The sequence below is a fragment of the Tupaia chinensis genome, unplaced genomic scaffold (genome assembly GCF_000334495.1).
Source record: "Tupaia chinensis unplaced genomic scaffold, TupChi_1.0 Scaffold000258_1, whole genome shotgun sequence".
NCBI classification, from domain to species: domain Eukaryota; kingdom Metazoa; phylum Chordata; class Mammalia; order Scandentia; family Tupaiidae; genus Tupaia; species Tupaia belangeri.
Genome location: NW_006159738.1, coordinates 1,516,756 through 1,539,734, shown reverse-complemented (window position 1 = coordinate 1,539,734; position 22,979 = coordinate 1,516,756). Strand labels below are relative to the sequence as shown.

General features: G+C 51.1%; 1 protein-coding gene across 1 annotated transcript in view; it reads right to left on the bottom strand.

Moving 5' to 3' along the window:
- Nucleotides 1–22,979, bottom strand: part of CLIP1 (CAP-Gly domain containing linker protein 1) — a 99,784-nt gene that overhangs the window by 64,725 nt on the left and 12,080 nt on the right. Inside the window, 9 exon segments of the mRNA XM_014588106.2 lie at nt 748–780; nt 2,014–2,074; nt 5,018–5,121; nt 5,690–5,887; nt 9,272–9,485; nt 11,262–11,386; nt 19,939–20,155; nt 20,157–20,496; nt 20,828–21,020. Of these exon segments, the coding sequence (XP_014443592.1) occupies nt 748–780; nt 2,014–2,074; nt 5,018–5,121; nt 5,690–5,887; nt 9,272–9,485; nt 11,262–11,386; nt 19,939–20,155; nt 20,157–20,496; nt 20,828–20,912 (1,377 nt within the window). The 5' untranslated portion in view covers nt 20,913–21,020.

Genomic DNA, 22,979 nt, shown 5'->3' with positions numbered 1-22,979 from the left:
CTATCTGCGGTTCAAGTCCCGGACCTGGCAGCTTGCTTTCTCACTCCCCCCTGCCCCTGTCTTTCTCTGGTAAAATTAAAACATAAACAATAATAACAAATAAAATTAAATAGAAATATCTTAAAAACAAAAACCAAACCAGTGTCTTCCCTGAAGGATGCTTGTCTCTAGTTTCACAAACCAGGGAAAAGACCAGAGCAACAAATAGACAGCCGTCCTCGTCAGCTGCACTGGCAGGCTTTGGCCAGCAGGGGGAGGGCGCACAAAAAAGAGAACAGGGTGGGGAACCTCACAATTTCCTTTTCTCTCCAGGGCTAAGTATAGAGAGGACTGGAGAAAATTTCCCAGAAATTCCACAACTTCTCCATACGACAGGTCTTATGCCTCAGTCAGCTGTCATCTCTTTTGGAATAATTCTATTAAAATTAGGGGACTGTAAGAGTCAGGTAAAGAAGGCCAGGCTCCTAGGCAAAATTCTTTTTTTTTTTTTCCCCCTTTTTGGCAAAATTTTAATAAAGGAAACATCTGCCTATTCGTTAAACCAATTCATTAATGGCGCTCGGTCATTACATACAATTTCTTTGGGGTAAAATGTAATTGCTTTGAAAGCCACATGCACAAAAATATTAAGGCCAGTGTCCCCAGGTGAGATTAGGCAGTTAGTATTTGAGTGTATCAATAAGCGTTTTAATCTGTCATCGATCTGTGTTAACAGGGAGAGATCCACACAGTTAAGCGCCCTCTTACATTCTCAGGATCTTCAGAAATCTGGCTCTTTGGCTATCAGTAAAAAAATAAAAAAATTAAACAACAACAAAAAAAGAGGTTCAACTAGAGTTCCGATTTGTGTTAGGGTTTCAAGACAACTTTATTTGATTAATTTCAAGTAAGTGTATCAGACTACAGAAGCCTAGTGCTGATTAAATACTATAACCTGACCTCCCCAACCTACTATCAGCTCTATTCTATATGAATTAGATGACGATATGAAATTTATGAGACTGGGGTGTTTTTAAATGGATGAGAACACAGAAGTCAACTAAAGGAATGTGACTGCACATGAAATGAGTGAAGACGATACCTATTAAATTATTAATAAACCATGACATCCCAAGGCCCTAGAAAGCTAGACCTTGGGAAAGGTTCCCCTTACTCTGTGTTGACTATAAAGATATTTTTATTTCCAAAGAAACCAGAGGTCTTGTTTGGAAGGACACCTGAACTTTAAGCAGACGCTAAAACTCTTAACGGTGGCGAAAAGGAATATTCTGAGAGTTACACAGACAAGTGCAATTTTCACCAACGCATTATTGAGTAAAGAACCAACAGTCTGAACCATTTGGAAAAGTTGATTTACATTGTCATATATCTGACGGTGCTTAGAAAGCATCCAAACCATTTCATGCTGATGGCTAAGTCAAAAACCAACATGAAAAGTGCTCAGAATGATGAAAACCTGATGCTAGAATAAATCTCCATGAACTTTAAGTATGCCATGGAAATATAAATTGCTCTTTTTTTTTGGTTTAGGTAATTACTTTCTTTTAAAAAATCAGCAGTTAGAACATACGATTTATTCGTTTTTTTTTTTTTTTAGGTGATAAAGGGTTTCTCCTGCTCCACTGAGAAGCCAAGTCGTGATAAAGCAAAGTCTTGTTACAGACTCTAACGAAGTCAAAGACACTCTTTAAAGTGCCATTTCCAGTCATCAGAGGGACGCCGTGTAGCTGAGGACCGTTTTAAATTGGAGACACACTGCCAGATATACGACCTGATTAAATCCAGTCTGAGGTTTTGAATTTCGAAGCATGAGAAGAGAGCGGTGAAGACCTTCCTCGGCCTGACCGGTCACAGCCGGGACTGCCACACCCACGGCCCCACCTGGCAGAGGCTGGGTCTCCTGCCATTCCCACGGGGCCTGTCCTGGCCATGTGCCTCAGTCAACACACTGTCTCAGGCCTATTTCTGAATGCCGGTACCCACAAAAGCATTCATGAATTGGAGGGGTTTTACCTCAAGGTCGCCTTTGGTAATTGACTCTTCTTCAACCCGGAACTGAAGGTCCTCAACCTTCCTGTGGAGTCAAACCAAAATAAAGCACTTTAAAAACGTAACTAAGGGTAGGGACCAGCAGGTGGTGTAATGGTTACTTCACTGGACTCACACAAAGTCAACCGCGGTTCGAGCCCCTGACCTGGCAGTTTAAAACTCATGCCAGGCATGTGTGCATGTGCGCCCAAAATCCCAGAGAAGAATGGATGGGTGTGGCTGTCCCACCGGGAGTGACATCTCGCCTTCTATCTCTGTCTCTCTGGCAAAGTGCATGCACCCTATATCTTTAAAAGAAGAAGAAAAAGTAATGGGGGCCGTAGGTGGTGTGTTGGTTGAGGTGCTGGAAGAAAAAGTAAAGGGGGCCGTAGGTGGTGTGGGGCCGTAGGTGGTGTGTTGGTTGAGGTGCTAGACTCCCACTGGCCAACCACAGTTTGAGGCCCAGACCTGGCAGCTTGCTTTCTCACTTTCTCTGTTTTGCTCTGGAGAGTACATATGCCCTAGAGCAAAGTAAACAATAATAACGAAATTAAATAAGTAATTCTTTAAACAGAGCAGCCCGGTAGTTAAGGGAGCAGGATCCCACACACCCAATCAGCTTGAATCTTGGCCCCGCTAGCTTAAAAATTACACCAGACGTGTGTGTGCCCCAAATTCCGACAGGATAGAGAAATGTAGGAGAAGGGATTGTGACGTGACCACACCCCACCACGGGGTGCTTTCTCCCCCTCATCTGTCTCTGATGAGTGCATGTACCCTCTGACGATGAAAGAAAAGTTAAGGAACATGACTGCCTTGTCCAAAAAAAACAGAAACAAACTAACAAATCTGGGATTGACATTCTAGTGAAGTCAGCAGATAATAGAAAGCAATACCTTAGAGATAAAAAAAATAGGGACCAGCAGTTGGCGTAATGGCTGCGTCACTGGACTCCCATGTAGTCGACCAAGGGTCGAGGCCCAGACTCAGTGGCTTAAACTTACACTGGGCGCGTGTGCATGTGTGCCCAAGATCCCGAGAGGAGAATGGAGAAGGGACTGCAGCATGTCCATCCCCCAGGGGGTTATTTCTCGCTTTCTGTCTCTGTCTGTCTTACTGGTCAGCGCATGCAACCTATAGCAAAAAAACAACCCCCCCCCACCAAAAAAAATGCATCTTTAGGCCTCTGGTTTCTAAGGCCTTGCTCTAATTATCTAGAAACACTCTGAAGTCGTATCCATAAGGTAAGAAGAGCTGAGGAAAATCAACTGATTCACAACAGGCAGGACAGATCTGATGGGGACAAGGCCAGCCAACAAGAGCCGGTCTGGTGACCGCAGGCACAGTAGCAGCGCCTCGGGAGAAAGCAGGGGACGCCCCTCTCTTTAGAAAGCCGTCAGATACTCCAGGGTGAGGCTGGCAGGCTTCTCGTGCGTAGGCACCCAACCTTAAAGCCTCCAGGACCACACAGCACCTGCTCCGCACCTGGGAGGCTGGGTCATGAATGATGTGAGGAAGACACAGTCAACGATCCTGTTTCTGACTCTAAAACGTACAGGCTTTTTTACACCTTAAAGCCCTGGGCATGGGTGTCGGTCAGTACCGTCACAGGGTCAATGAAATACAATGATATTCTGAACGCAGGGGGCACCCACATTATAACCTTTACGAAAGGGCGTGTAAGGGGTATAGTGGTTAAGGTGTTGGACTCCCACATGGCTGACCACGGTTTGAGTCCTAGACCCAGCAGCTTGAAACGAAACAGGAGTAAGAAAAGGGGGACAAGGTTCACGCTGTGTGCTAAACAAAACAGCATCCTCCAAACGCAAAAGGATTTCTAGCCAAACGCAGAATTAACGAGTCCCGTCAGTTACATGAGACATCACCCAGGGAACCCTCACGTTAACCTGAGGGCCGAACCCTCACGTTAACCTGAGGGCCGGGGGACGTTCCTGCTGCCCGGGAGGCTGCAGCCTCAGCTGGCTGAGGAGCAGCAAGTACCCCAAGTGCCACCGAGGGGCCTGCCACAAGCTCCTGCATACTTGTGGCCGGGTCTGGGACCGACAGTGCCTGTCCTTGGTGAGGGCGGACTGTGCTATCGCTGTACTCCCGGGCCACAAGAGTGCCGCGACCATCCTGAGCACAGAGCGACGCTGGATTATTACTGAATTAAGTCGCCACTATCAGAAACGGCAGAAGACAGTACTAAACCCAGCAGAGGGCCCGGCCTAGGTAGCCCCCGCTGAACACTGCTGCTATGCCAGCTGAGACCACGTGGGAGTGTCAGGGTCGATTCCCAGCCCACCCAGGAAACCCAGCATGGTGGCACACACGTGTAGTCCTGGCTACTCGGGAAGGGGCATGACACAGCGAGACTGTCTAAACCACAGACACACGCCCTCAACCCGGCTCGATGGGGGACAGGCTGCCCAGACCCCAGGGATGTTCGTGTTTCCCTGCAGACACTTTCTTCAGAGATCTGGCTTGTTCACAGCCGCAGAAAGCTGCTTTCGTGAGAACCAGATGCAACTGCTCTGGCCTGCTAACTCTCGAATCGTTTCACATGCGAGTTCTGTTTTCCTAAGAAGGCACACGGACTTCTCAAGGATGGGGACGTGACATCACCTGCAGATGTGACACCGTCTGGTAAATACTAGGTCCTGGCCCTGGGCTCTCCCTGAACTGGGAGTGGCTCGAGTGGAAGCCGGACTGGAGTCTCCTCTACAGAACTGACTGAACCCACCCTCAAGACGGGCTGGCACCCAAGGCGCTCGGTAAATCAGGCCGAGGACGCAGACCATGGCGAAAGGAGTCTAGGTGTCCTGGAAAAGGTCCAAGCAAACCCTCCCCCATAGTATGAAGTTCTGCTGAACACGCGGTCACGCCCTCGATTCTCATGGTTGACAGCCACAAGGCTGTTAGCGGGACGTTTTCCCCGAGACCACGTCGAAGGAAAAAGCCACACCCACCAAGGAACACCCTGGGTCACCTTTTCTCTTCTTCCAGCTGGTTGAGAAGCTCCACCTTCTCCCTGTCAGCCGCCTCCACCATGGTGCGCAGCTGGTCCATCTTGGCCTCCAGTTCCAGGACATGCTGAGGAAGGCGAGGATGGCAGTGAGTGGCCTCCTTTGGATCCAGGAGCAAGCCCAGAGACACCCCCAGGGACCGAGGGGGCCAGTGTTCCGGGGTTGGGCATTACTTTTTTTTTTTTAATTTAGTTAGGGCATTACTATCTTAACAGGTTATTCCTGGCAGCCTTCCTAGACGCTAGATGACGAAAACCACTCCGTTAAAGCAATCGAGGGCCAGGCTAAACTCGCATCTTTTTTGCAGCTGAGACACAGAGCACACTCGACGATCGGGTTGCCCTCACTGGCACAGTCCCGGGACACCCGCAGGCCTGACACCGACAGGCCACCGACCTGGACGTCAAGACCCAAAGACTAAGGTAGACTCGACAAGAACAGAACCCATCTTTGGGATGACGGAAATGCGGGCCCCCGGTCGCAGCCCCCAGACGAGCTCGGCAAAGCAGTGACGCGAGTTTCCAGGGCTCTCGAGACCAGCTCCCCAGCCCCAAGCACGGGGCCGGCCTTCGGGCCTCTGCGCTCCACCTAGAAACCACCGCCACCTCCGCAGCGAGCTCAGCGCCAGACTTCACCTGGTCATGGCCGTCCCGGGCCAGGGCGAGCTCCTGCTCGATCTCCCCCACGTGGCTCGTGGCCTTGGCCACCTCCGCCCTCTCCAGATCCCGTTCGGCCAGCAGCTGCTCAATGTGCTGCTGCTTCTCCTTCAGGGCCTCCTGGAGGGCAGTGGTGCCGGAGATCTTCCTGGCGTACCGGGAGGAGGTCTCAGTCAGCTGCAAAGGAAAGTTAGAGACGTGAAGGGCGTCGGTGCCGGGGCGCGGGCAGGGGAGGCATGCAGAGAGGGAGGCAGCGCACCTCCGCCCAGTGGGAACACGGCCCTGGCTGGCAGGCCTGCCCATCACTAGCAAGGCTCTTCCTCAAGGAGACCAGCCAGCGCGCACCTCCTGTCTGGAAACCCCACAGAGAACACATCGGCGTGGACAGGCCAGGGAACCACCAGGGAGGTGTTCACAGGACAAGTGGCCGGAATCACAGCAGCCGGGCCTGTAGGGATCTGGAAGGGTTCTGCAGAACCTGTCAAGTGCGTTTCTCTAAACTCAACTGAGCCTGAGCTTGAGCTTAATTCTGTTATCTTCTTGGGACCTTCTGGCCAATCTTTTGATTCTTAGACTCGAAGTTGAGACTTTTTTAAGCTGCTGCTGCTTTATTTTTTGGGGGGTGGGGGTGGGGGGAGAGGTTTTTGCTATAGGGCACGTGCGCTCGCCAGACAGACAGAGAGAGAGACAGAAAGCGAGAAATCCCCCCCCCATGGGGGATGGCCACATTGCAATCCCTTCTCCTCCTTTCTCCTCTCAGGATCTTGGGCACGCACGCACACGCGCCTGGTGTGAGTTCTAAGCCGCTGAGTCTGAGACTCAAACCACAGTCGACTACATGGGAGTCCAGCGACGTAGCCATTACGCTAACTGCTGGTCCTGAGACGTTTTTAAGCTTCTTAATAGCATTCAGGGACGAAGGAGTCATCTGCGGAGTCACAAACCTCCTTTGAAGGATTAGATAGCGGGACTTCTGTCAGGATGTCCTCGGTCTCCCTTCCATCTCCCCCAGCAATCTGGCCTTCGGGACCTGAGCCCCAACTCCCAGAGAGACGCATCAACTAAGACGGAAACCCTCTCTGGCTTTCAAGGTGCGAGCGCGCCCGTGTGCATGGGTGTACCTGTGCGTGCACCCAGGAGAGAAAGGCAGGAAGAGGAGGTGGGGAGGGAGAGGGGAAGAACGCTGTGAAGAAGGAAATAGGGAGGAAGGAAATAAGAGGCTGGAACGGGGACAGAGCGATAAAGGGGAACAGAGAGAAAGCCGGTGGCAAGCGAGGTGGGGACGGGGTCAGGAATGTTCGAGAAGGAACGCGCGTGGCCCTGCCATCCATTAATCCGCTGCTTCTCGCCCAACCGGTGCCTCCATCTCAGGGCTAACAGTCACATAAAAACCCGGAGAAAATCATCTCAAGTCGAGCCACGCTTCGGAGGCTGGGAGGAGGCTCAGAGGCTTCGCGATGGCTGGATCCAGGCCAACTCGGCCTTGGTTTCTCTTCTGCGACGGAAGCGTCCTTTGTTGCCGGGGTCCTCTCCCCTCATGCTCCTCTCTGAGCCCTTGTCACAGGATGCAGCTCAGCGAGGGCCTTTCAACACTTCACTCAGCAACTGGATCACCAGGAGCGTCGAGGCCGACTGCACCCGAGTGCCTTTCGCTGTTCAGCCGGCGAACGCCACGCACCGAACACGCTGGGGCAATTCCTTCCCGGCTTTTACCTCCGAGTCTCACTTCCCAGTTTCATCATACGGTTAAAGTACGCTTCCAACCAACGTTTCTTCCTGGAAACAGCAAATACGAGGGTCCCAACCACGTGCAGAGATGCCCCACGCATGCACGAGCTCGCGGGAGGCGGGAGGCACTCCAGATGGGACGACCACATGGGACCACCTGCCTTTCGAAAGCACCAGGCCCTTGCAAAGCTGGGCTCGGGGAACCGCCGTGGCAATAGGCAAGTGCCACCGTGCAAACACCGACGCAGCACGGGGGACGAGGGTGGCCGCGGTAACAAGGTTCCCAGGTTTGGCTCGATGTGCAGTTCCCAGCCGGAACACGGCGTGACGGCAAGTCGCCGTGGTTATCGAAGAATGAACACGACGTATTTTTTCTTTCCAGTGCTGATTTTCTAGGACAGGAATAGATCTCTGAGCAATATCCCTGAAATTGCACTTTCCAGAACTCTACCTTGGCGTGTTCTCTCATGGCGGTTTTTGGTTTCGAAACTACCGCCACGTGAAAACGCTGTCTCCTGAGCCCAGGAGGGGGTGGCAGTTCTGTGCGTTTTCTTCACTGAATGAGGGGGGCTAGGAGGACCCGGAACTGACTGGTCCGGAAGGGAAAGGAGGACTTGGTGGGGACAGGGAGAGCCTGTACTCCCCAGAGAAATGGACGTGTGATCACAAAACGGAGGCGACTCTTCAGGAACGCATTCCTACCCCAGAACAGACACTTCCGTGGAGCCGTCATTGAACAGCAGAGCAGACAGGACGTCCATCACAGGTCGTGCTGACCGCCGTGGACGAGCCTCTGTCCCAACGCGAGGGGGCGAGTCGGCACCGCCTTTCCTGTGCCCACCACGCTGCTCTCAGCGCGGCCCGGAGGAAGCTGCAGGCCGCGGTCCGTGTGCAAACGGAACAGCTCCGTTCATTCCGCCTGCGCGTAAGAGGAAGCCCACCCGGCTGGCTGGCAAAGGGGCACATTCCTGCCCGAAGAGAGGGGCAACAAGGCCGGGGGCAGCTGGCAACCCCACGCCCCTCACCACACGCCCCGCGTCTAACTGCGTGTGTACGCCCCGTCGCAAAGCGGAGATCCCGAACTGGGTTAGGAGGCGACTCCTACGCTGCCCTTTCTGACTGAATCAGGACTTGCCTCACTTGGAGCAAACGAACACGAGCACAGAGGATGAGGCCAAAGGGTCACGGCTCTGGGCCCAGGGACGCACCACGCTGCCAGAGAATGGCGCACTGCCCATTTTATCGGAATCTCGATGATCTTATTTTTACTGCTCTCAATGAGGAAAAGAGGGAGAGCAGAAAAGGGAGTGGGAGAGAGATGAAAGGAGGAGAAACAAACACGGCTTTTCCTAGACGCTTTCGGGTCCCCGCCCAAGTCAGAATCACTCCCCACGTTCACCACTTCGGTGGCTTCGACCGCACTCACATGAAACTTCGGAGAACACGCCTTTTCTCAAAACATAATGTAGTTCCCAAAACCGAAGTCAAAAAGAACAAGATCTGCATACTCGAGGAGAAGGAGCCCTCCAATTTTCCTGTCATTTTTGGCCCAAAATAATTTCAGAGAAGAGACTTCATCCCATATGTTAAGCTAGACAGTAATTACTCAGACCCACCAAGAACTGGTACATTTTGAAGCCTTTAAGAATCTGAAAAGGGTAATTAAAACCCTTTTGCTATTTCAAAAACTGTATCCTTACAGGAGCTGCGAATTTTCCAACTTGCTTGCAAGGACTTGCACGGCAAGCCAGGGCCGCCGTCCGGGGCGGGGACCAGCAGGGCGGGAGAGCTGATGGGGCCGCCTCCGGCCGGAAGCAGAGGCAGGTGACTCACCAGGCCTGTGCGGCTGGGCTTGCTGCTCACGGAGGAGGCCACCGAGCTCATGGAGCTGAGCGAGGAGGCCGAGGGGCTGCGCTTCAGGCTGGCCGGCGTGGTCGCCATCACTCGCCGCACAGCGGCCGCCTTGGCTTTGGCTGGGGGGGGGGCGATCTTGGTCACTTTGTGGACGGGAGCGAACAGGCCGTATTTGGGCTGACACTGAAAATACCTTCAGAGAACAGGCACAAAAAAGCAACTCGATTACGAGAAATAACTACGATCACCAAAAGGCAGCTCCGACTCCTAACTTAGGGCTGGCCCGCTGGGAGCGCCACATTGTGACAGGGCTGAGGGCACACATCCGCCCGCACACTCACAGGTACGCAGGCTGACCAAAACCTCGGCCATGTTTTAGAAAACACCCGCAGGATGGGACCAGCAGATGGCATAATGGTGGCATTGCTGGACTTCGCATGGCCCACTGTCACTTGAGTCCTAGAGCAGAAGCTTGAAACTCACAACAGCCATGTGTGCAACCAAAATCCCGAGAGGAGAATAAAGGAAAAGAGACTGCAGTGTGGCCCTCCCCTAGGGGGTGATTTCTCACTCTGCCTCTGTCTTCCAGCAAGCACGTATGCCCAATAGCAAAAATCTGTCTCAAAAGAAAACACCCTAACGACAACATGATGCACAGAGACGGGGTGCTCATTTCTTGCCGAGGTTCCATGCAAAGGAAATAAATACTTCTGCCTTCTGATACATGTACAGAGGGGAATTCGGCAATATCGTGATGGCACTTAAAGCCACGCCCAACAAAGGGAAAAGGAAATCAAACGAGCATCTAGCTGGCAGGTCCCCTGGAGGAACACGCAAGCATTAGCTGGTGCTGTCAGTTAGCGGACTGCACCCGGAGACCTGGCAGCTCTGAAGAGCCTCACTGTTTAACATCAAGAAGGGATGGTCCATTTAACCAAGAAGGTTAGACCACACAGCGAGTCTAACCTCCACGAGTCATTGCTACTGTCCGTGGGAGGTAAAGCCCGTGGGTGACAACCAATCTGTATTATGCTGAGTAGGTAAAGTGGTAGCTACAGCACTTTAATACTCGAGGGATGCACGCATACACTGTGCGCTCCTGTGAAGGCTACAGCACAGGGGTTAAGGTGGCTGGATCCCACGTGGCCAACCATGTGGTTTTGAGTCCCACACCTGGAGGCTTGAAACATACTCTGGGGGACCAGCAGATGGCATAATGGTTACATAGCTGGACTCCCATATGGCCAACCACAGTTCGAGCCCCAGGCCTGATGGCTTGAAATTCACAACAGGCACGTGTGTGGATGTGCCCTAAAACCCTGAGAAGAGAATGGAGGAGAAAGGACTGTGGCGTGGCCATGCCCCCGGGGCATAATTTCTTGATTTTGTATCTCTGTCTCTCCAGTGAGCACACACAGCCTCTAGCAAAAATCTCTTAAAAACAAACAAACAAAATCACTCTTGGCACGTGTGTGTGCATGCCCCGGATCCCGAAAGCACGAATGAAGATGGACTACCGTGTGGCTGTCCATCGTCGGGCACTGCTTTCTCACCTTCTCGTTCTGTCTCTCTAACAAGTGCACTGTTCTCTGGCCAAACTTAAAAAAAAAAGAGGATGGGGCCGGCAGGTGGCATGGTGGTTAAAGGTACTGGACTCCCGCATGGCCGACTGCAGTTTGAGTCCTAGACCTGGCGGCTTCCTTTCTCACTTTCTCACTTTCTCTCTTTCTCTCTCTCTCTCTCCCCTTCTCCCTCTCTGGTCAAATTAAAATAAATAAACTAATTGAATAAAATAATTTTTTAAAAAAAAGAGAGAGAGCAGAGAAGAAAAGCTCCAGTTCTTGTGGGGGAACCAGTAGACGGGTCTTTGGAGAAAACACCCTTCCCAAGGCAGTCTGCACGCGTGTGACGGAGCGGGAGCCTCTTCCGGCCCAAGAGGGAGACCAGCTGTTGCCAGTGCCGGACCGACCTGGTTCCAGCGACGGCGCCATCGTTCTTCCCGAGGGGCTCGTCCAGCTCCACACCGCACCACTCCCCCTTGGCGAAGTCTGTCTCCCCGAGAAACCGAACCACACCAGCCTTCGTGCCACCAACCTGGGAGGGAGAGGGTGAATGAAGAGATGAGCGTGGCTCCACTGCTTCAACCCGGCGCCCCCAACTAACAACCAAGGGCCGCCCCGTCCCCTCCTCACGGACTTTCCCAGAGCTCTCTTGCAGAAAGACTGGCAGGGAGCCAGCTGACTGTCATTGCCAGGGTGACTCGGGACCCGATACAACCCGATAATAAGACAGCCCAGGCCCTATGCACTCGGGGAGGCTGTCTGCCAAAGGAAGTAGCCCCTTCCTTAGAGAAAAATGTTACTATGTCGGAACAATTATCTGGCTTTAAAACAAACAGTTGCTATAAAAATAAAGCACACCGATAAAGGGGGACGAATTCATCCGCAATCCCTTACACTTTAACAAGTGGTGTCTTTATTTTCTCATCCCCCCGTTAGGTCTTCACGGGGGTGGGGGGAGATGAGCTATAACACACGCATCTACACGTCCACACCTCATGCCTGGCTTTGGCCTCTAACTGTCTGTTACATAAAAACTAGGTACTTTAAAACAATTTATTCCATGGGTATTTTATATTCTAAGGCTGTTTCTTCACAATTATTAAGATTACCATTCCTTGGGGCCAGCAGATGGCATAATGGTTACATTGCTGGACTCCCGCATGGCTGAACAAGGTTCGAGTCTCAGACCCTGAGGCTTGAAACTCATGCCAGGAGCGTGCGCATGCGTGCCCAAAATCCCGAGAGGAGAACGGAGGAGAAGGGACTGTAGTGTGGTCATCCCCTGGGGGTGATTTCTTGCTTTCTGTCTCTCAGGCAAGCGCCCTATAATAAAAATCTCTCCCAAAAAAGAAAAAGAAAAAAAAAAAAAAAACCTACCATTCTTCACTTATATTTTCATTTTACATTGACTGCTCAAAGCCATGAGTCTTTTGTAAAGTTTGACCTTTTTTCTAAAGATCTTTACTTGTTTTAATTGCCAGAAGACATGTGTGCTCACCAGACAGAGACGGAGAGAGGGAGAGGGAAAACTTTTGCCAATGGAGTGTGGTCCGGCCTCAATCCCTAGGCCTTCACTCCCTGTTCCTGCTGGGATTTTAGGCTTGCACACGCACGTGCCCAGCATGTTTTTCAAGCCACCGGGATCGGGCACTCAGTCAGCCATGTGGGATCCGACTTCCCAAACCTCTAGACTGTGGAGCCCATCCACGTAATGTTTAACTTCTCTCTCTCTCTCTTTTCTCTTTCTCTCTCTCTTTTTTTTTAACTTTTGCTCTTGGGCACACGCGCTTGCCAAAGAGGGAGGGAGAAACCACACCCAGGGTGGGTGGTTACACCGCGGTCCCTGCAGGGCCAGCAGAGCGCCAGCAGGGCCAACCGCACAGAGCAGGCATAGGAAAGATGACCTTCTCAGCCGGGACCTATGAAGAAAAGGCCAGTTTTCTGGTGTTGTTTTTGTTTTGTTTGTTTTTTGTTTTTTGCCTAGCCCCATAGCCTAGTGGTTAAGGGAACTGGATCCGACATGGTCAAGCACAGTTCAAATCCCTACCCTTGAGAAACATGCCACTAGGGGCATGTGCACATATGAGGGTGCATGTGTGCCCCAATCCTGACAGGACAGAGAGATGGAGGAAAAAAGCACACACACCCTCTAGCAATTAGAAAAAAAAAAAAAAAGCCACTTTTACATGTAAACCAATTTAAAAAAAAAAGCTATCCAGAGCCAGCAGGTGGTGTGGTGGTTAAAGGTGCTGGACTCCCACATGGCCGACCATGGTTCAAGTCCTAGACCTGGCAGCTTGCTTTCTCACTTACTCTCTGTCTCACTCGCTCTGTCATTCTGTCCCTCTCTGGTCAAATTAAAATAAATAAATACAGGGACCAGCAGGTGGCGTGGTGGTTGAGGCGCTGGAATTCCCACATGGCTGACAGCAGTTCAAGTCTCAAACCTGGCGGCTTGCTTTCTCAGTCTTCCTCTCTGTCTTTCTCTGGAAAAATTCATGTGAAAATAATAGCAATAAATAAATAAATAAATTTAGATAAAATAATTCTTTGAAAAAATATATATGTAAAATATTTTTTAAATTTACTTTTAAAAAGATACCCGGTGGCTGAGATTGATTTTGATGTCTCTGAAGCAAGCGAAGGAAAAAATACCCTAAAAAAAAAAAATGAGTGTGGGTTCTAAAGCTAGAGAGGCTCACAATGCCAGCTCTGTTAACTGCCTGAGTTAGTTATTTAACTTCCAAATCTCATTAGTTAAATGAGGATAACGGTGGGTCTGCTGTGAGGCTTAAATGAGATGATCCACGCAGAGCCGCTGAGCTCAGCTCGGACGCGGGGAGCCCTGCCCTGCCAGCAGCGTGCACGCCCCGGCCACAAGTGTGGGGTCAGACCCGACACGGTGACTCCTCGGTGCCCTTCAGGATCCACACCCCCTAAAATTAGCCTGCTCGTCCCTCCCGCGGCGCCCGCGCTCGCTGCAGCAGCCGGAGCATCAGCACAGGAAAGGACGCGGCACATTCGTTAAAGGTGACGCGGGCCCTCCGGATAATCTGCTGGATTCTTTGGGGCTGAGTCGGAGTGGCAGTCACGGCCACTGTTTTGCCAAGAGGCGTGGAGCAGGCTGTGGTCTGTAATCCCCCGACACGCCAGCGGGTTCGGCTCTCAAGTCAGCGAGAACCACAGCAGGCTCGAGCAGCGAGCACAGGGCCACCCCGGGAAGGGGCATCGCTCTGAGCGGGGATGGTCGGCACGCGCAGTCCCCTCGCGCCTCCTGTTCTTGGCCTCCACTCCCGGGAAGCTGGACTATTCCTACAGTCCTGGTCCCAGAGGGAGCCAGCCTCCGAAATGGGGCTGAAGAACTGCCTTACAAGTTTCCCTCCATTTGGACGTTATCGAGTACTGCTGTGACCTGAAATCCCACCCTGGATCAGGGGAGCAAGTACAAAAGACCTTCAAAAGAATTCTTTCTCTCTCGTCCTTTGTTTTTATTGGAATAAAGCCTCATAATGCAAAATTGGCCACTGAAAACAAAATTTAAAAAAACAACAAAAAAACAAAGAACCAGAAGCCCAGCCTAGCAGGGCAAGCACTAAGCCACGCGGGGTGCTGGGCTGTGGAAGGTCCTGGCATTCAGATGCTGGACAGCCTGGCACCCTGGGGGCACACCCAAGATCCAGGCTGGAAGACTAGAAGGCAGACGGAGGCACGACAGGACCCCGTTAGGGCTCCCTCCCTGTCTCTGCCTCTCTCTTGAAAAGTTCATAAAGAGGGACCAACCAATGGCCTAATGGTTGTATCGCTGGACTCCCACAGAGTTGACCAGGTTCGAGTCCCGTACCCGGCAACTTAAACTCATGCCAGGCTCATGTGTGTGCGTGCCCAGGATCCCAAAAGGAGAATGGAGAAGGAACTACAGCATGGCCAACCCCTCTTGGGAGTGATTTCTTGCTTTCTGTCTCTCTCTCTCAGGTGAGTGCATGCACCCTATAACAAAAAATCTCTCTCTCAAAATAAAGAGTAAGTGGGAACCAGCAGTTGGTGTAATGGCTATGTCGCTGGACTCCCACATAGTTGACCACAGTTTGCGTCCCGGACCCAGTGGCTTAAAACACGTTGGGCGTGTGTACGTGCGTGCCCAAGATCTCGAGAGGAGAATGGAGGAGAAGGGATTGCGGCATGACCATCTCGCTTTCTGTCTCTTTGTCTCTCTCTGTCTGTCTGGCGAGCGCACGCGCCCTATAGCGAAAACCTCTCCAAAATAAAAAAATAAAGAGTAAGTTAATAAACAGACTTTAAAACACACACACACAGGACAAGTCAGGTGGCACGGTGGTTAAGGCGGCTGGATCTCACATAGCCAGCTGCATGGTTTGAGTCCCAGACCCAAGCAGCTTGAAAATCAAGCCAGGTGTGTGTATGTGCCCAAAACTCCCAAGAGGAGAATGGAGGACAAGGGATTGGGGTGTGGCCATCCCCCCAGGGATGATTTCTCACTTTTCCTCTCACTTTCTCTTGGTGTTTCTCCAATGAGCCCACACATGCTATGGCAAAAACCTTAAACATTTTTCTTTGAGAGAGAGAATGCTACTTTACTCAAGAAAAATGCAACACTTTGGTGAAGTTTAATACGATCCTATTCAAAATGATAAAAATACCTTTTCATTTCTCTTCATATCCACTAGATGGCAAGGTAGGCCTCCAATATTTTGCTTCAGTGGAATAAAGCTCCTTTGGGTGGAAGGTTACTTTTGTATACAGTATGTTCTGTTGTCCTGTATTTTCTTTTTGTTTCTTTTTCCAATTTTAATTTCTGATTTTCTGCAAAGTTATTATGAACACGGAAAACAATGTGGTCATCTACTGCTTATGTCCTGTAACGATATACTTTGCCAAGAATGACCTTAATGACTACAGGAACATAAATGTGATCTGATAAATTACAATGAAATAAGTAATATATGATATAGTAATGGTGTTAAGGTCAATGAGAATAAAAGACTATTCCACTAGATATTTCCACTTTATAGAATTGAGAAAGAAACTTGAATACATTAGATCGTTTCAATTTTGATTCGGCATTCAGAAATGGGAACAAGTACTTTCATTTCTGTTTCTACTCAGAGGTAAAAGAATGATCTCTCTCTGTCTGTCTGGCGAGCGCACGCGCCCTATAGCGAAAACCTCTCCAAAATAAAAAAATAAAGAGTAAGTTAATAAACAGACTTTAAAACACACACACACAGGACAAGTCAGGTGGCACGGTGGTTAAGGCGGCTGGATCTCACATAGCCAGCTGCATGGTTTGAGTCCCAGACCCAAGCAGCTTGAAAATCAAGCCAGGTGTGTGTATGTGCCCAAAACTCCCAAGAGGAAAATAGAGAAGGGACTGTGGCATGGCCATCCCCAATGGGGATGATGTTTTTTACCCATTCCCACCTGTTTCTCTCTAGCACACACACACACACACACACACACACACACACACACACACAAATAACAGATTAGCTACTGTTTCTCTAAATGCAGGCAATACGATATACATTCACCCTGAAAAAAAAGATGTATCTTGCCACAAGGATTTTTTGAAACAGATGGCTACTACATTCTAGAATAGGAAGTTCTCTCTACAAACTTTTTCTCCTCGAACATGGAACTCCTGACTCATAAAAGAAATGACAATTCGCTCTTCCTGTCCCTGGAAAATAGCATCAGTAATTAATTAAACAACACAGCTTCGCTTTATTTATCTTTCGTCAGAGGGCACATGCACTCACCAGAGACAGTCGGAGAGAGAGAAGGAGAGAGAGAGAACCTCCCCAGTGGGCTGTGGCCATGCTCCCCCACTTCTCCACCCTGTCAGGGTTCTGGGTCCTCAAAAACACGTGCCCAGCATGTTTCTTAAGTTGCCAGGGCTGGTTTTGAACTGCAGTCGGCCATGTGGGGTCTAGCTCCCTAACCACTAGACTATGGGTCTGGCCCTATTCGAATATCTTCAATAGAGACAGGAAATTACAAAGTCTGAAAATTACCCAAGTGCTTTTCTACTCAATCATTCTTTTAAAAAAAAAAAAAGAAGTTAAGCATATAAACAAGATTTTATGAAAGCAGGACGCCACTGTGAGGCTCAGGCCACATGGAGGCCCAGGTTCAGTTCCCAGACCAATCGGAACGGGCCTGGCAGCGGGGGGCACACGTGGGGTCCTAGCTAAGTGGGACACTGTGGCAGGAAGGACCGGGGCGAGGTGAGATCCTATCCGAAACACCGTCTATCCCAGCCGTGGTGGCACTGCAGTAGGGCGACCCTCGGCAATGCTGGAAGCCACATGGAAGGCCAGGGGTCGGGTCCCAGGATTCCTGACCGCCGGCGCACACATGCCCGATCCCGGTGTGAGGCTGAGTGCTTCCCGCTCGCATCGAAGAAATGACCTCGAAACAAACATCTGTGTCCAGCTGCCTTTCCTACCGCACACTGGCCAGCGCTGCGTGTCCACACTGACCGATACTGATAGAGATATCCCTCACGGCCGACTGTGTGGTTTGAGTCCTGGAACCTATGGCTTGAGAAACACGCCGAGCACATGTGTGCGTGTGTCCAGGATCCCAAAAGGTGAATGGAGGAGAAGGGATTGCATGGCCGTCCCCCACAGGAGGTGCTTTCTCACACCAGCTGCCTTCTCTCCCTAGTGAACGCACACCCCCTCTGACAAATCAGAAAGAAGATGGGGCCAGCAAGTGGTGTGGTGGTTCAGGAGCTAGATTCCCACATGGCCAGCCACAGTTCAAGTCCTGGACCCAGCAGCTTGAAAATCAGGCTAGGTGTGTGTACGTGCATGCCCAGAAAATCCAGGAGGAAAATGGAGGAGAAAGGATGGGGGCATGGCCCTCCCCCCAGGACTGATTCTCTCTCTCCAGAGAGTATGTGCCCTATGGCAAAACCTAAAAAAAAAAAGAAAGAAAGAAAGAAAACAGTACTCTTAGAATAAGAGCCGTGAGAGCAGCTCACAGGAAGACAGACGTTGTCCCCTGAAAAGTAAGGCTGACGAAGCCCCTTCTCATATGCGGTCCAAGCTAAGACCTCGGTGCAGAACAGACAGTCCCAGACGCAGGGACGACCCACTGGAAGTCAGCCTGCTTTCTCATCGCCCTGATATCACCTCCTGGAAATAGCAAATACACTCCAGATGCCGCAAAACCATGTCAACCCTTCCAGAGTAATTAATTACCCTGGGGCTTTCCACTCCGCAGACAAACCGCCACAGCATCAACACGAGGAGGCGCCTCGCGCTGGAGAGGCAGGAGCGGTCTCTGGCTGAGACCCATGCGACACTCACACGGGCAAACAGAAGCCGAGGCCGGGAGGCGGGAGGCCGCGGACGGCCTGGCACCCGCAGCCCTGACCGACTCCTTGAGTCTCCAGATAGCGCCCAAGTCAACGATGCTCACGGCTTTTTCTTTTTTTTTTCCTTTTTAAGGTTTTTGTCCTAGGGCACACATACTCACCAGAGAAACAGCGGCAGAGAGAGGGAAAGTGAGAAATCACTCCCCCTCCAGGAAGATGGCCATGCCACAAGCTCTCCTCCACTCTCCTCCTGGGATTTCGGGCACACACGTACACGTGCCCAGCGAGATTTTCAAGCCGTCAGGTTCAGGACAGGACCCACGGCTGGCCATGTGGGAGTCCAGCACCCCAACCACTACGCCACCTGCTGGCCACACATGGCTAATTTTTTTTCGCATCTAATCCTGCCCCAAATACTCTCCCATTACTGATGCCTCTCGGCTAAGGTGGGGAGAGAGATGCCGAGAGGGAGCTCCTTCCAGGGGGACTGACCCGGTCTCACCTCCAGATCTCACAGAGGCCACCTGGCTGAAGGCCATTCCTAACAGCGAAGCTTCACGCCTTCCTCGGAACAATACTTATTCTAGCAATGACGGAAAGAGCCACTCCGTGTTTCCTGAGCGTTTACTGTGCTGTGTGCGCCAAGCCTTGCTGACAACAGCATTGGTGTGTCTAACTCAGTCCTCACGACAAGGCACGCTGGCGTCCCTCTTACGGAACTGAAAATCTTGCTGAGGTCACCGAGGCAGCGCTGGCTCTCAGCTTGTGCATCTAGCATATGCTACACTGCCCCTCTGTAAGAAAAGGACAAACCAGTGCCAGCAGATGGTGTAATGGTTATGTCACTGGACTCCCACATGGCTGACTGCGGTTCAAGTCCTGGATCCGGTGGTTTGAAACTCATGCCAGGCACATGAACGTGCATACCCAAAATCCCAAGAGGAAAATGGGGGAGAAGGGATTGTGGTGTGGCCACCCCCCCAGGAGGGGGTGATTTCTCACTTTCTGTCTGTCTCTCCAGCAAGCACATGCACCCCATAACAAAAAAAAAAAACCTCTCTAGACAAAAAAAAAAAAAACACTCCAAACAAAAACAAAAAAAAAAAAAAAAAACCCCTCTAGAAAAAAAAAAAAAAAACCTCTCTAGACAAAATAAAGGCAAACCAGCTACCGTGTTGTACATGCAGAGGTTCTAGAACATTCAGTGTGGAGACCTTTCACCCGGCGCTTCCTGCTCACTAGTAAAACAGAAGCGATGGTTAATTTCCTTCTTCCTACACTCAGCCTCGTCATGGGAAAGGCACAGAAACTCTGCAATGACACCCTCTGAAGGAAGCAGGATCTTAAACACACCCACACACGTGCCTTAAAAAGCAAACACTGAAAACAAGCAGGGGAAAAGCTCGACTTTGATAAACACATCCAGGCCTACTCCTGAGCTTATGTTAAGTAAGGCCACCTCGATGTTGACAAGTTACAGACTCGTTACTTTTATGCTAAGCTGCAGACAGAGCCAGAGTAGACCTTGTGTGCCTCGGCTGGAGCGCTGTGCACCCTGCGGAGCCAGTTTCTAACCTGCTGCGCACGCACACCTACACGAAACCAGAGAAGCTGACTTCTCTATAACGAGTGCTCATTGCTCCAGTTCGGGCTCCGAGCCAAGGAGTACCCTCTGAGCACGCTTCGGGTGTCGCCAGTGGCTGGATCTTGGTCCAGCCCGGTGCCTCAGGCTCTTGACTCACCAGCACTCTGTCCCCGATTTTGAGCTCTCTTTCTCCTTTCTTCACTGAGCCAGCCTCTGAAAGGTTGGAGATGGACTCGCTGGCGGTTTTGGTAAGGTTGCTGATCTGAGACGTGGCTGAAGGCTCCTTTGCTGCTGGTTGGGACGGCTTATGGGGGATATTCGAGGGAGTGGCTGGGGGGGGGGCGGCCCGCGGTGGGGGACAGAGGGGGGCCGCCCCTGAAAGCCGGCGTCGTCTGCAGGCCGTTAGCCTCATCCTCTGCTTGCACTTTCCTCGTGAGCTTCGAGGGTCGGGTAAATATGCCCTTCAGAGGTTCACACTGGAAATAGCGGACGCCCGCCACCGACCCATCATTCTTGCCGATGGGTTCGTCTAGAACAATCCCGGCCCACTGGCCTGGTGCGAACTGGGTCTCTCCAAGAAACTGAATAAATCCAGGCTTATTTCCATTCACCCAAACTCGCTCCCCAACTCGAAAATCATCCACGAATTCCTCCTGGGGCTCAGAGGATGGGGCACTGGATGCTTTTTCACTGGGGATTGTTTTTTCCACTGGAGCTGGGATGAAAACAAGGAAGATCAGAAAAGATTCAATTTCATACTCAAGCACTCAACTTTTTTTTTTTTCCCAAAAAAAATGTTTTCGGAAATATTTGTTCAATTTTATTTACTATTCTTCAATTTGACCACAGAGAGACACAGAGAAAGAGAGAGAGTGGGAGAGTGAAAAAGCAAGCCACCAGGTCTGGGACTCGAACCACGGTCGGACATGTGGGAGTCCAGCACCTTAACCACCACGCCACCTGCTGGCCCCTAAAGTACAAACTTCACACTGAAGTCTTCCCGTAGGATAACGCATTTGCTATTAAGGAAAGATGGAAAGTGTTACCAGCAGCAGGCGTCTTCAGAGCTGTGCTCCCAGGCTTCAGGATCTTGCTGGGGGCCTTCAGGCCGCTGGGCTTCAGCATACTCATTTTCTCCCTGCTCAGAGCTGTCTCTCCTCTGCCTGTTACCACTATCTTTCCCCAACCATTGATACAACTGTGGGTGTTTCGATAGTGAAGTCAGCCTCTGGATTAAATCTGCAGAGAGAAAGACATCAAAAGATTTTAGAACTCACAGGAGAAGGAGAGTAGAAACCACAGCAGTCACTGAAGTAGTTCTCGGGACCAGCAGATGGTAGAGTGGTTACACTGCCGGACTCACACATAGTCAACAGTGGCTCGAGTCCTGGACCCGGCGGTTTAAAACTCACAGGCCCGCGTGTGTGTACACACCCAAAACCCAGCAAGGAGAATGAAGGAGAAGGGACTGTGGCATGGCCATCCTCCCTGGGAGTGATTTCTCACTTTCTGCCTCTCCCCTTCTCTGGCAAACGCACATGCCCTTTAGCAAAAACTTCTCAAATAAATTAAGTAAGTAGCTTTCATGGCATAAACTTGTCCTTCTTTTTTTTTTTTTAGGGTTTCTGCTAGAAAGAGAGAGCCAGTGAGAGGGAAAGTGAGAAATTACCCCAGGAGGGATGGCCACACCACAATCCCTTCTCTTCCATTCTCTTCCTTGGAGTTTGGGCATGCACGCACATGTACCCAGTGTGATTTTAGGCCACCGGATCTGGGACTTGAACTGCAGTTGGCCGTGTGGGAGTCCGGCAACATAACCACTGTCCTCAAACTTGTTCTTGTATATGATAACAAACCTAAGAACTTAGAAAACCCTGGATATTGAAAACATGAACATGTTTCCAAAGTGGATTTAAAAGGCAATTTATTATCCTAAAGACAAGTAGTTAAGAGTAGCACTACATTCACGGTGCTTTTATTATCTGATCTGATCAGCTCTGCACAGTGTCTAAAACCACACCATCTATTAGAAGGTCCTGGGGACCAGCAGTTAGCGTAATGGCTGTGTTGCTGGACTCCCATGTAGCCAACTGTAGTTCGAGTCCCAGACCCAGTGGCTTAAACTCATGCCGGGCGCATAGGTATGTATGCCCAGGATCCCGAGAGGAGAATAGAGGAGAAGGGATTGCGGCATGGACCTAGCCCCCGAGGGGGTGATTTCTCGCTTTCTGTCTCTCTGTCTCTCTCTGTCTTTCTGGTGCGCGCACACGCCCTGTAACAAAAACCTCTCAAAAAGATTTTTTTTAATTACAAAATCAAAGTAAAATCATGTGGTTAGGGAGAAGACTCTAACCTGCAGGGGGCGCTGCTGCTTACTTGCAGAGAGCAGCTGTCATCCTGACTATGAACGGGGAGTTCTTGGGCTCCTCACCACCTTTGCCACCACCGCCACCACGAAGCAGCAGCAGGGCCCGGGCGGCCTGGGTACCAGTCGGTGGCTGGATTCAGTCGGGGTCGAAGCCAACAGATTTGCTGGGAGACTCGCCATGCCCGGCTCCCCAGGCAGTTCCCCAGGTACCTGCTCCCACTGCAGACAGGAGGGCTGGTGGGCTTCCTCTCCAACAGGGCTGAGAAACGACCCCTCCGAAGGGCTGGCGAGGGGCTCAGTGCAGAATCGTCCACCCCACCCCAACCCCCCGCCCCACTCCAACGTCATGGAGGGACAAGGCGAGGCGTGGAAGAACTGGACGGACAGAGGAGGCAACAGCGGTTCTGGGAAAGCTATGGTATTTGGGCAGACACAAGAAAGGATAAACTGCTCCTGGAAATGTTTCACTCAAGCAACACAGTGAGTTCTTGGGCTCCAATCAAGCACACCCTCGAGGGAGATTTTGGAAATCACCATCTTAAGCAACCAAGCTAACGAAGCAAGCCTCAGCCAGTTTGAAATCTCGCAGCTCAGACACTCAGAAAAACCGCACTGCCGCCAAGCCTCGGCCGCAACACACAGCTGCACGGGGAACACGAGCCCCGTCTGCGACCTGCTGTCTCATCTCCGGGCCTCTGGCCCTCAGTCCGCCCCAGTTACTGGAATCCCAAGGCAGGGAGCTGCAACCGAGATCGACCAGAGGAGGATCTAGTCTGTCTCGACCACAGAAGTACGCGCGACACCACGAATGCTGGGTTCTTACTCTTCCG